The sequence below is a fragment of the Salmo salar genome, chromosome ssa20, assembly GCF_905237065.1.
Source record: "Salmo salar chromosome ssa20, Ssal_v3.1, whole genome shotgun sequence".
Lineage (NCBI taxonomy): Eukaryota > Metazoa > Chordata > Actinopteri > Salmoniformes > Salmonidae > Salmo > Salmo salar.
Window position 1 is genome coordinate 55,582,520 of NC_059461.1, and position 14,242 is coordinate 55,596,761.

At 44.2% G+C, this 14,242-nt stretch overlaps 1 protein-coding gene across 1 annotated transcript in view; it reads right to left on the reverse strand.

The window, feature by feature from the left end:
- Positions 1 to 3,515: 3,515 nt before the first annotated feature.
- The window catches only part of LOC106580855 (SPARC-related modular calcium-binding protein 1), a 50,598-nt gene continuing 39,871 nt past the window's right edge, over positions 3,516 to 14,242 (reverse strand). The window contains exons 4-11 of the mRNA XM_014162347.2: positions 13,451 to 13,550; positions 13,045 to 13,101; positions 12,806 to 12,886; positions 12,524 to 12,716; positions 9,574 to 9,653; positions 9,120 to 9,213; positions 5,917 to 6,224; positions 3,516 to 4,055 (exon numbers count right to left, since the gene is read on the reverse strand). Of these exons, the coding sequence (XP_014017822.1) occupies positions 5,918 to 6,224; positions 9,120 to 9,213; positions 9,574 to 9,653; positions 12,524 to 12,716; positions 12,806 to 12,886; positions 13,045 to 13,101; positions 13,451 to 13,550 (912 nt within the window). The 3' untranslated portion in view covers positions 3,516 to 4,055; position 5,917. The remainder of the gene's footprint in view (positions 4,056 to 5,916; positions 6,225 to 9,119; positions 9,214 to 9,573; positions 9,654 to 12,523; positions 12,717 to 12,805; positions 12,887 to 13,044; positions 13,102 to 13,450; positions 13,551 to 14,242) is intronic.

Consider the following 14,242-nt stretch of genomic DNA (forward strand, 5'->3'; position numbering starts at 1 on the left):
CCCTCTCCTGGTAAAACTTGAGATATTACCTGAAATACTGTCTCTTACAGACTTTTGATTGCACAACAAGAGTAACCAGACAATAGTAAGATCATTGGCTAATAGTTTGCAATTCTTCGCTATTCTTGAACATGGCAATTGCACCAACATAGGTGTGCACAAAATTATGTTGCAGATATGTTTATGTAATGCGTCAAATCATACGGGATAAAACATTTTTTTTAACCTTTATTTAACTAGGCAAGTCAGTTAAGAACAAATGATTATTATCTACCCTGGCCAAACCCTAACACGGACAACGCTGCGCCGCCCAATGGGAAATCAGATCATTTTCATTGGCACAACTGGTTTGTACGTTGTCAAGCGAGCAGTCACAAGTGTTTTTGATCATAGGACCACTACCAGTTCAAGAAGCCTAGTAAAGGGACAGGGACAGTGGAGGAAGCGAAGCTGTTAGGAGTGTAGCGGACCCTTGTCTAACGGTCAAGACATTGGTATCTCACGTGGGAGATCATGCCCGTGACAGCAGCACAGTGACTGACGCAAATTAGATTTGCACCATATAAGTGCCTCTCTCGTTCTCACCAGGCTCTTTTCTGTCACAGGCCACTTGTCCTAACCTCTGGGAGAGATAAGTAGTCAGCCATGTGAGTGAAAAACAATGTCATGCCTGAATCAGCCTACTGGCCTTTTTCAGTCAGTTCATATGCAATTTGGCCTATGTGATGCCCTGGGCAAAGACCCAAAGGATCATGGGAAATCACTGCTTTCTTCTTCTTTGGATTTTTATGGCGGTTGGCATAAAACTTTAAATCAAATAAAATGTTATTGGTCACATACACGTGTTTAGCAGATGTTATTGTGGGTGTAGCAAAATGCTTGTGTTTCTAGCTCCAACAGTGCAGCAATATCTAACAAGTAATATCTAACAATTTCACAATATATACCCAATACCCACACATCTAAGTAAAGGAATGGAATTAGGAAGATATACATATATGGATGAGCAATGTCAGAGTGGCATAGACTAAGATACAGTAGATTAGTATAGAATACAGTATATACATATGAGATGAGTAATGCAAGAAATATAAACATTAAAGTGACATTATTAAAGTGACTAGTGTTCCATTTATTCAAGTGGCCAATGATTTAAAGCCTGTGTATATAGGCAGCAGCCTCTCTGTGCTAGTGAAGGCTGACCTCGCCTTCTGGATGATAGCAGGGTGAACAGGTAGTGGCTCAGGTGGTTGTTGTCCTTGATGATCTTTTTGGCCTTCCTGTGACATTGGGTACTGTAGGTGTCCTGGAGGGCGGGTAGTTTGCCCCCAGTGATGCGTTGTGTAGACTGCACCACCCTCTGGAGAGCCCTGCGGTTGTGGGCAGTGCAGTTGCTGTACCAGGCGGTGATACAGCCCGACAGGATGCTCTTAATTGTGCATCTGTAAAAGTTTGTAAGGGTTTTAGGTGACAAGCCACATTTCTTCAGGCTCCTGAGGTTGAGGTGCATTAAGGTGCATTACCGCCACCAACTGGACTGGAGTGTGGACCAGAGACAAGGTCTAAATCGTACCCAATATTCTCGTCTCCCTAAATAAACAAAATACATAATTAAATACTACATCCCCTGAAGATTTCTCCAGCAGTTCACTTAATCTTGGCTCTTCAACCTGATTACCACTCAAATCTAATAACAATCGCTACCTTTCATTCCCATATTTCTGGCACTGAAATAGAACGTGTTCCACTGTCTCCATCTCCTCCTGACAATGATCACACCTCCCAGTCTGATGTTTTCCCATCAAGTTCAATGTACTGTTGAGCCTTTGTGTGTCCCAGCCTCAGCCTTGTGACTCACGTTCCTCCCTTCTGTCTCGACCTGAGGACCTCCCTGCACCCACCTTTTCCTAAATCTTATACAGCGGTCTTCCCTTTCCCTCCCTGTTCCACAACTCTTGCCATTTGTTTTTAACCACTGTTTTTATCAACTCCTTGGTTTCTGCTTTACTGATTGACAATTCCATCTCAACACTAGGATGTTTAAGAGCCTGCTTGATTATAAAATCCACCTCCTCATTCCCCTCCACTCACACATGAGCTGGTACCCAGAGGAACATCACAAATAAGCCCATCTGTTTCACCCTATACTCTGCTCAGAGACACAAATTAATTTAAGCTCATCAGTGCTGCACAGTAGTCAGAGCAGATGACTACCCATACTCACCTCCACCCACTCTGCAGCCAAGAGTATGACCTTCAACTGCATTGTGTAAACTGATTATTATAATTTGTTTAACTCAGGAACACTAAAAGCTGCACCTGTCCCCCTGTTTTAGGGTCCTTAGATCCATCTGTGAATATATTCAAGAAAGCATAGTATTGTGTTCTTAAATGTTCACTTACAACTGAATCTACTCTTTCCTCAACAGCTCTTACCCTCTCAAGGAACCCTCCCTCATTGGCTGAGGGAGCAACCAAGGTGGGATAGCAGGAAGAACCACAGAGAGGCTAAACTCCTTCCCAAACAACACCATCTCTCTTGCCATCTCATTGCCTATCCACCCAAAACTTGCATTCAGATTTTGTTCATGTTTCCAGCACTTTAGAAGTACCTTTTTTGTAAGATGTGTAACCTTATGTCCTTGTAGATTTACCTAATATGTCATGGTTAGCTGTTGTCTTCTTAACTTTAACGGCATCTCTTTCAACTCTACCTGAATTGCTGCCACCGGGGAGGTACTGAGTGCTCCACAACATATTCGTTGGGCTTGGGACTGGATTACATCTAGCTTTTTAAAAGATGGCGGAGCTGCTAATCCATATGCTACACTTCCATAATCCAGTGATGACTTTAACTGCGCTATATATAGTATTTTCAACGCCATTCTATCTGCCCCCCACTCCAATCCTAACAGCCAACGCATCACATTCAATATTTTATTTACTTTGACAACTAGTCTGTTAATATTCTCCACCCATATAATTCCATTGTCAAACCAGCCTTTCCGTTATCATCCTTTCCATAAGTTTATATACATGAGATGTCAACACTAGCGACCTATAGCTTGAAGGACTAGTAGGGTCTTTCCCTGGTTTCTGTATCGGCACCACTACCGCCTGCTTCCAACTTCCAGGCAGTTTCCCTTCCTGCCACACCTTACTGTAAAGGCCCGATACATTCCCCATTTCAGTGTCACTGCGATGAGCCATCATGATGTAACACATCTCATCCTTCCCAGGAGACGCTACCCCAGCTTTGTCTAATGCGCTTTTCAAAATCGCTGCTTTACTCTCAGGAATATATTTTATGTCCAGTCCTCTATCAGTCACATTGTTGGCTTGAGCGCCGTACGTCTCCATTTGTTAGGGATTCCTTTGAAAGATATTGGAAATTCTTGTTGCATTCATCATAAACACACACAGATGAAAACCCTAAATCATTTTAATTTGCCACTTGTTCCCCAGATGGGTTAACCCATATAGGGATCTGTACACTGCATAATACAGTATTTTATTTTTTAAATCCATTTTATTTATAGTCAACAAATATTTGAGCCCGGTTTACAGATTAAAATGACAAATACACAAGTTACATTGTGGTTTTACAGCAGAAGACCATTACTGATAAATATGAACATGAGGAAATGATCAGAGCCGACAAGACAACACAAAAGACATAGGACACATTCAAATAAAGCGGCGACTATATTCTCTATTCTGTGTGCTGTATATTCTGCAACGACGCTTCAATTGAGGCCTTATGTTTGTGCTTCACAAAGTGCTGTACAACTGGATCTTCCAATGACAATTTGACAGGAGTGGAGCAGAATCCAGGTCCTCAGGGCCTGTATTTACCAAGCGTTTCAGAGTAGGATTGCTGTTCTAGAATCAGTTTTGCTTTTTGATCCTAATGAATAAGATCACATGTACCTGATCCTAGATCAGCACTCCTACTCTAAGACGCTTGAAAAAATACAGGCCCAGGACTTGGATCTTGGATCTTCTGTTGCTCAATGCTCTCCTCTGCCTTCTCTCTTCGGTTCTACTGACGGATACTGTAGGTAAAACAGGAAAGGATAGGAGAGGTGAGGGGAGGATAGGAGAGAGAGACAGATGTATGAATGACTGTCTTGTTTAATTCAACAGGACCTCTAACCTACGTCTTGTGGGCTCTAGTTCTGTTTCAGACAAGTCGTTCTGAATCATTGGAGGCCTTCCTCATTATTCCCATTACTGTCACCAGGAGTGTCTGGAGGACGGATACGTGTGTTAGGTAGAACCCATTACAACACCTCTCACCTTCTCCCCTAGCTGTCACTACGCCTCAGCTAGACTGAATAATTGGAGGTTAAGGGCGGGGTGGGACTGGTCATTTTGGCTCAAGGTTTGTTTTGGTTTCTAAATGTACATAAACATGCAGCAGCCTTTTAATTTATCTGACACCAAGCCAAAAACAGCCGTCCCTGGTGAGCTAGCACTAACCTTGAGGTAAAAGAGCCTCTTTCTCTCCTCTGTCTCGTTCTCCCTCACTCCCACCCTCTCGTATGTGGAACGGAGAGAAGGAAAGAGAGAGAGAGAGAAACCCAAACATAGAGACCCATCTGGATCTGGTAAGGAGTGGGTCTGGGACACTGGAGGCTGCTGAGTGGAGGACAGCTCACAATAATGGCTGGAATGGAGCAAATTAAACGGCAACAAACACATGGAAAGCCATATGCACACACACACACACACACACACATTCTCCTTCTCCTGACTCAGTCAGATGTTCTTTCTGTGCTGTTGGAATATAGACACTCAACAGGGCAAGCTGAGGTCCCATAATTCACTATTGTGCCAGGGATGTGTTAACAGCCGTAACGGACAGAGCGCTCCTGGCTCTAATTTCACACATGCACACACTATAGAGATATGCACTTTAGAGATATGCACTATAGAGATATGCACTATAGAGACATGCACTATAGAGACACGCACTATAGAGATATGCACTATAGAGATATGCACTATAGAGACATTGTCCCCGTGTGGCTCAGTTGGTAGGGCATGGTGTTTGCAACGCCAGGGTTGTGGGTTCGATTCCCACGGGGAACCAGTATGGAGAAAAATACAAAAATAATGTATGAAATGTATGCATTCACTACTGTAAGTCGCTCTGGTTAAGAGCGTCTGCTAAATGACTAAACTGTAAATGTAAACATGCACTATAGAGATATGCACTATAGAGATATGCACTATAGAGACACGCACTATAGAGACATGCACTATAGAGACATGCACTATAGAGACATGCACTACAGAGATATGCACTATAGAGACACGCACTATAGAGACGTAGTACTGAGATACACACAAATGTATTTAGTCGTCTCTCTCTCTCTCAATGTGGATTCACTGATAGTCATTTACTTAACCTCCCCTTCACTCATCTCTAAAGCACACACTTGTCCTACACTCTCTTCCTCCAGGCACTACTTCAAAGGCGACTCATGAAGAAGAGAGTAGGGAAATCCAATTTCCCAGCTAGAAAGGACTCGTTTTCTCTGACAAAACATGTACCTGGCACCGACCCCAACAAATAAAGTGTCCACTTAAAAGATCCCTGAGTGGTTTTCTAAACCGGTCTTGGACTTTGCATCAAATACAGTAGGTCTTACATAACATATACAGAAGGGCTAATCTCACAACTCAAAGCCTCTCAGCTCAAAGTGGTAACAAACTAAACATATCACAAAGCCAAATTTGAACCCATATTCACCTCTTCTCAAAGCCCAAACCCACCTCACAACCACCCAAACCCACCTCACAACCTCAACTCTCTCCTAGAACCAAACCCACCTCACAACTACCCAAACCCACCTCACAACTACCCAAACCCACCTCACAACTTCAACTCTCTCCTAGAATCAAACCCACCTCACAGCCCCAGACAGGCACTGAGCTCAGACAGGGTGAGGCCGCGGTCCCCGTCGCGGTCACAGTACTGGGCAAACTTCTTAGCACAGCGGCGCGGCTTTAACCTCCTGCGCAGGTAGAGGCGGAGCGGCCGGGCCTCACGTTCGCTCAGCACTCCACTGTCATCCGTATCCAGCTGCCTGAAGTGCCAACGCAGCACCTCATCCTCCCTGCCCGGGTCTGACATGTCCCTCTCCTCAACCCTCAGGGAGGGGACCGAGGTGGATGGGGGAGGGGACATGGTGCCTGACAGGGGGGCGGCCGACACCCTGGTATAGAAATTACACATGTCAGACCAGTAGCATTGCTCTTCTGCGGACAACAGTCATGTATTGGCTTGTGCAGTCTTGAATTGAAATCAAATGTTTATTTTAAGATGAGCCACACGCAGAGAGCATCTAGCAGACACAAATCTGAGAGTGACTTCTTAAAGGGCCTCCTGCTGACATACTGAAGATGACGTTCCACTGTGTTTTTTACAGAACCACAGAGTCTGACAAGTCAGCGAATCTATTTTCATGAGATTCCTGCGGTCAGGATAAAATAATTCATTTCACACCAGCACTCCATTCCTGATCCTTAGCCTCAGTCATATTGAACATATAACCATTTTCCAATTTCTGTGTCGAGCCGAAAAGAACAAACAAGTTATTTATAAACAGAAAGGCAATCGGGTATGAAAAAGATTTCTTTGAAATATACTGCTCAAAAAAATAAAGGGAACACTAAAATAACACATCCTAGATCTGAATGAATGAAATAATCTTATTAAATACTTTTTTCTTTAGATAGTTGAATGTGCTGACAACAAAATCACACAAAAATAATCAATGGAAATCCAATTTATCAACCCATGGAGGTCTGGATTTGGAGTCACACTCAAAATTAAAGTGGAAAACCACACTACAGGCTGATCCAACTTTGATGTAATGTCCTTAAAACAAGTCAAAATGAGGCTCAGTAGTGTGTGTGGCCTCCACGTGCCTGTATGACCTCCCTACAACGCCTGGGCATGCTCCTGATGAGGTGGCGGATGGTCTCCTGAGGGATCTCCTCCCAGACCTGGACTAAAGCATCCGCCAACTCCTGGACAGTCTGTGGTGCAACGTGGCGTTGGTGGATGGAGCGAGACATGATGTCCCAGATGTGCTCAATTGGATTCAGGTCTGGGGAACGGGCGGGCCAGTCCATAGCATCAATGCCTTCCTCTTGCAGGAACTGCTGACACACTCCAGCCACATGAGGTCTAGCATTGTCTTGCATTAGGAGGAACCCAGGGCCAACCGCACCAGCATATGGTCTCACAAGGGGTCTGAGGATCTCATCTCGGTACCTAATGGCAGTCAGGCTACCTCTGGCGAGCACATGGAGGGCTGTGCGGCCCCCCAAAGAAATGCCACCCCACACCATGACTGACCCACCGCCAAACCGGTCATGCTGGAGAATGTTGCAGGCAGCAGAACGTTCTCCACGGCGTCTCCAGACTCTGTCACGTCTGTCACGTGCTCAGTATGAACCTGCTTTCATCTGTGAAGAGCACAGGGCGCCAGTGGCGAATTTGCCAATCTTGGTGTTCTCTGGAAAATGCCAAACGTCCTGCACGGTGGGTAGCGGTCCTGCTGCTGGGTTGTTGCCCTCCTACGGCCTCCTTCACGTCTCCTGATGTACTGGCCTGTCTCCTGGTAGCGCCTCCATGCTCTGGACACTACGCTGACAGACACAGCAAACCTTCTTGCCACAGCTCGCATTGATGTGCCATCCTGGATGAGCTGCACTACCTGAGCCACTTGTGTGGGTTGTAGACTCCGTCTCATGCTACCACTAGAGTGAAAGCACCGCCAGCATTCAAAAGTGACCAAAACATCAGCTAGGAAGCATAGGAACTGAGAAGTGGTCTGTGGTTACCACCTGCAGAACCACTCCTTTATTGGGGGTGTCTTGCTAATACCATTCCACTGATTCCACTCCAGTCATTACCCTGAGCCCGTTCTCCCCAATTAAGGTGCCCATACCAACCTCCTGTGTACTAATATCTGTCAGCGAATAGAGGAAGGTTTTGGAAAGAGTGGGGTGAGAGAAACAGGGAATTACAAATGGATGGATATGTAAAAGAGAAGATGTTGAGTGAAGGAGAGAGTTTGAAGGAGAGAGTTGTGTATAAATGAACTGAGTGAAAAACGGACAGATGGAGAGAGAGAAAGGAAAAGAGGTACGGGGTATTTAAGTGGCCACGAGAGGGAGGAGAGATGTAAGCGTGAGAAAGAGAGGGATGAACTGGAGAGATAGATGGGATGAGTAGGTACATGGGGTTTAATAGAGTGGTATGCAGACTGACCCGTAGTGAGAAAGAGAGGAATGGAGTGAAGATATAAACAGATGGTAGGGGAAGTAAGTCCAGTGGGTTTAATTATACTGAATAAAAATATAAACGCAATATGCAACAATTTCAAAGATTTTACTGTGTAATAGTTCATATAAGGAAATCTGTCAATTTAAATACATTTATTAGGCACTAATCTATGGATTTCACATGACTGGGCAGGGGTGAAATCCATAGATTTAACATGAATTCGTTTTTTTCCCCACTAAAGAGCTTTATTACAGATAGAAATACTCGTCAGTTTCATCAGCTGTCCGGGTGGCTGATCTTAGATGATCCCACAGGTGAAGAAGCCGGATGTGGAGGTCCTGGGCTGGCATGGTTACACGTGGTCTGCGGTTGTGAGACCGGTTGGACGTACTGTCAAATTCTCTAAAACGATGTTGGAGGCGGCTTATGGTAGAGAAATGAACATTAAATTCTCTGGCAATAGCTCTGGTGGACATTCCTGCAGTCAGCATGTCAATTGCACGATTTCTCAAAACTTGAAACATCTGTGGCATTGTACTATGTGACAAAACTGCACATTTTAGAGTGGCCTTTTATTGTCATCAGCTTCTTGATATGCCACACCTGTCAAGTGGATGGATTATCTTGGCAAAGAAGAAATGCTCACTAAAAGGGATGTAAACACATTTGTGCACAATATTTGAGAGAGAAAATATTTTGTGCATACGGAACATTTCTGGGATCTTTTATTTCAGCTCATGAAACACGGGACCAACACTTTACATGTTGCTTTTATATTTTTGTTTAGTATAAATACAGTGGTATGCAGACTGACCTGTGAGGGCTGAGTATTCCAGACTGTTCAGCCTCCAGCTGCAGAGCTCTCAACAAACTCTGCAGGAACTCTTTCTTCCGGGCCCCAGGGCACCCTGGGAGCAGAGAGAGGGTGTTAAGGCAAGGCAATGGGGTCAATTTAAGTTGTGACTCTTGACAAAATGAGGAAAGCCTACCCGCTATGATGTAAACTAGACAAGAGTCCACATTGCATTCACCACAGCTCATGGACACAGTACCCACAGTACTCAGTATAGAAAGTACCAATCAGATGTACAGTGTTAGTGTTAGCCTGGTCCTAGATCAGTTTGTGATGTCTGCCAATGGCCATAGGAGTGACAATGACCATAGGAGTTGGCAGAAAGAGCAAACTGATCTGGGACCAGGCTAGTAAAAACGAGAAAGGTCCTTGTTGATCTATTCAGGTATAGTGCAGTGTAGTTTGATGATCTGACCTGGTAGAGATCTGTCTCTGTAGCTCCTGTCAGGCTGGCTGCTGTGGGGCTCCTCCAGGCTGCAATCTGGCAGCCGGTTCCTGAAGGGGGCAACAACAGCCATGGGAATGATCTCCAGCCGTAACTCATAGACTCCTCTCCAACCATTTAGTCATTATGATCATACATCACAATGCATTTACCCAGTGGTTTGCTCCCTTTTGCCATTTGTTATGATCTTTGTTACTATTCACCATTGACAGGAGGAGATGCAGTAGAGGCTACACTATACACTATTTGGGGCGGCAGGTAGCCTTGCGGTTAGAGTGTTGGGCCAGTAACCGAAAGGTTGCTAGATCGAATCCCTGAGCTGACAAGGTACAAATCTGTCGTTCTGCCCCTGAACAAGGCAGTTAACCCATTGTTCCTAGGCCAACATTGAAAATAAGAATTTGTTCTTAACTGACTTGCCTAGTTAAATAAAATACAAATACCCTATGAGCATACGGATTTTTGGTTGAGGCAACTTTGAAAAGACGTCTGCAACCAATTTTGCACACAAGGGTGTCATTGGCATTGTTAGCCAAATAAGTATATGAAGTTAAGAGAAAATATAGTGTAAATGGATGGAAATGTCCATTAAATAATGCTATGGAACCAGGATATTGAAGGTCATCAATAAAACAATAGATTTGCACTATCAATACTTTAGTATGGAATGGTAAAATCCTAAACTAGCACAACACTTTAAATATAATACAATGTTAAAACATACAATATACAGTACACACTGAGTATACCTAACATTAGGAACATCTTCCTAGTATTGTTGGGCGCACCCCCCGGTACGGAAACTGCACCGTCCGCAACCGTAGGGCTCTCCAGAGACTGTTTGTGGTCTGTCCAACACATTACCGGGGGCAAACTACCCGCCCTCCAGGACACCAACAGCACCCGATGTCACAGGAAGGCCAAAAAGATCATCAAGGACAACAACCACCCGAGCTACTGCCTGTTCACCCCGCTATCATCCAGAAGGCGAGGTCAGTACAGGTGCATCAAAGCTGGGACCGAGAAACTGAAAAACAGCTTCTATCTAAGTCGATCAGACTGTTAAACAGCCATCACTAGCACATTAGAGGCTGCTGCCTATATACATAGACTTGTAATCACTGGCAACTATAATAAATGGAACACTAGTCACTTTAATAATGTTTACATATCTTGCATTACTCAACTCAGCGGTGTCAGAGGAATGCCCATAAAATTGTCACAGACTCCAGTCACCCAAGTCATAGACTGTTTTCTCTGCTACCCCACAGCAAGCGGTACCGGAGCGCCAAGTCTAGGACCAAAAGGCTCCTCAACAGCTTCTACCCCCAAGCCATTAGACTGCTGAACAATTCATAAAAATCGCCACCGGACAATTTACATTGACCCCCCCCCCGCCCCCCCCTTTTTGTACACTGCTGCTACTTATTGTTTGTTTGTTACCTATGCATAGTCACTTCTCCCCCACCTACATGTACAATTTACCTCAACTAGCCTGTACCCCCGCACACTGCCTCGGTACCAGTGCCCCCTGTATATAGCCTCGTTATTGTTATTCTTATTGTGTTACTTTTTATTATTACTTTTTATTTTAGCCTACTTGGTAAATATTTTCTTCTTCTTCAACTGCACTGTTGGTTAAGGGCTTGCAAAGTAAGCATTTCACGGTAAAGTCTACACTTGTTTACATTTACATTTTAGTCATTTAGCAGACGCTCTTATCCAGAGCAACTTACAGTAGTGAATGCATACATTTCATTTCATGCATTTTTTATAATTTTTTATTATATATATATTTTTTGTACTGTACTTGTCGTATTCAGCATTTCACGGTAAAGTCGACACTTGTTGTATTCAGCATTTCACGGTAAAGTCTACACTTGTTGTATTCAGCGCATGTGACAAATAAAGTTTGATTTGATATGTATATACCGTAATTTCCGGACTATTAAGCGCACCTGAATATAAGCCGCACCCACTGAATTTAAAAAAATAAGCCGCACATGTCTATAAGCCGCAGGTGCCTACCGGTACATTGAAACAAATGAACTTCACACAGGCTTTAACGAAACACGGCTTGTAACAAAAATAAATAGGCTTTAACGAAACACGGCTTATAACAAAAAATAAAAAATTACCAGTAAGTTTTAGTTGTCTTTTTGCACTGAGTCAATTCCTCACGCTGCTGTTTCCAACGTCTAAGGAAAGCTTCATGCCGCCCAAAAACTGAGCACGTCACAGAATGTGTTTTTTTTTGAGAAAAAAAAAATTGAAAGCGGGAAAAATCCATATATTAGCCGCGAGGTTCAAAGCTGGGAAAAAAGTTGCGGCTTATAGTCCAGAATTTACGGTACTGTATTCTATACTAATCTACTGTATTTTAGTCTATGCCGCTCTGACATTGCTCGTCTATATATTTATATATTCTTAATTCCATTCCTTTACTTAGATTTGTGTGTATTGAGCATATTTTCTGAAATGGTTAGATATTACTTGTTAGATATTACTGCACTGTCGGAGCTAGAAACCCAAGCATTTCACTACACCCGCAATAACATCTGCTAAACACGTGTATGTGACCAATACAATTTGATTTGATATGGTCAGTCTATGTCATGGAAAGAGCAGGTGTTCTTAATGTTTTGTATACTCAGTGTTTGAGTTCTTCGGTAGGCATTTCTTAGGCTCCTGGGCTACATGGTGTGCACTGATCAGTTTAGTAAAGTGTGGAATGGGAGAGTTCTGATAGCGGACTGTGTGTGTCATGGGAATGTAGTATGCATTTAGGTAAAGCTTTATTGTACTACCAAGTTAAGCTGGTACAAGTCATTCCTATGTAACTACCTGGTAATTATCAGGCTGTAAAATAAAGCGTTAGCCACATTTCTCTATCCACTAGGTGCCTTGTTTGAGGCCATACCTGGCAGAGGTGCCTGGTAGAGGCCGTCCCGTGTCCGCCCGGACACACCAGCAGTACCCCGTGGTGACGTGGCACTGGATGGGGCTGTAGCGCCCGTCTGCACTGCATTTTGGGATGAAGCGCTCCTCCTGCCACAGAAGATGCACCTTGGCCATCAACGCTGCTCTATCCCTCTCACACGTCTGAGGACTGTCTGTGGAAGCACGAATGTACACACACACACTAATCATTATCTCACAGAAGTGATAGCTATGGAAGCTCATAAAAAGAAAAACTCCTTACCTGTAGGGCGTTTTACAGAACGATTCCCTTTGGGGTCAGAGTTCAACCGGATGGTCACCCAGAGCGGAGGAGCGGTGATTCCTGTACAGGAAATATAGTGATATTAGTGTAAACAAACAATATGGTAGTATCATTCTGAAAATGTCCATCATTACGGGACGTTTCCCAGAGACAGATTAAGCCTAGTGCTAGACTTAAAAGCATGTTCAATGGAGATTCTACATGTCCACTCCTCTCACCTGCTGCAGACTTGGTCCTGCTAGGGTTGGCGGTGGGCTGGGAGGGACCACCCTCACCTGTGTCCACAGAGACAAGAACTTTTCAAGGACCAAACTGACTGTGATAAAAGCCCGTACCAGAGTAGGTACAGTATGTGTGGCGGTGTTTGAGTGAGTATTTATATTAGTGTCAGTGGACCACTATTGATTGATATACAGTACAGTACATATGCGTGTAAGTCAGGTGAATTCTCACCTCTTTGGGCTGACTCCAGATCAGTCATCTGTGTCATTTCAGACAAATGACTCATGGCACAACACGACATACCACAAAGAGGGCTGTGTGAAGATCTGTTTAATAGGTGGCTTGATAGATGCTAATTCACAACTATTTCCCACTGGCCGTTTGGCCTAAACTCTGTCTCACCTGTGCAGTTGGGTCTGAGGTGCAGGACAGAGGTCCCACTGACAGGTTTCCCATCTGGAGTAGAGCACCAGCAGTAACCAGTCTGGTTGTGGCACTGCACCTGAGAAAGTGGGACATTTGTCAGAACCTGTGTTTTGCCAACTTCATCAAGGCCAAGTACTGAAATGTATGCTCACTAAAGGGTAGCCATAGACTGTTCTCTCTGCTACCGTCCGGTAAACGGTACCGAAGCATCGGCTCTCGAACCAACGGGCTCCGAGACAGCTTTTACCCCCAAGCCATAAGACTGCTAAATAGTTCATTAAATGGTTACCCAAACTATTTTCACTGACCCCATCTTGTGCTGACTCTATGCACACTTACAAGACTATATATACAGACACACACACTACATTGACCCTCTCACACAAAACCCACACACATTCACACACACTACATACACACACATACCGACACAACATAAAGACACACGCACACTTTTAAACTCATCATACACAAAGTGTACAAAGCATTAGGAACCTTCATAACATTGAGTCCCCCCCCCCCCTTTTGCCTTCAAAACAGCCTCAATTCACCGGGGCATGGACTGTACAAGGTGTTGAAAGCGTTCCACAGGGATACTGGCCCATGTTGACTCCCACAGTTGTGTCAAGTTGTCTGGCTGTCCTTTGGGTGGTGGGCCATTCTTGAGACACACAGGAAACTGTTGAGTGTGAAAAACCCAGCAGCGTTGCAGTTTTGGACACCCTCAAACCAGTGCACCTGGCACCTACTACCATACCCCATTCAAAA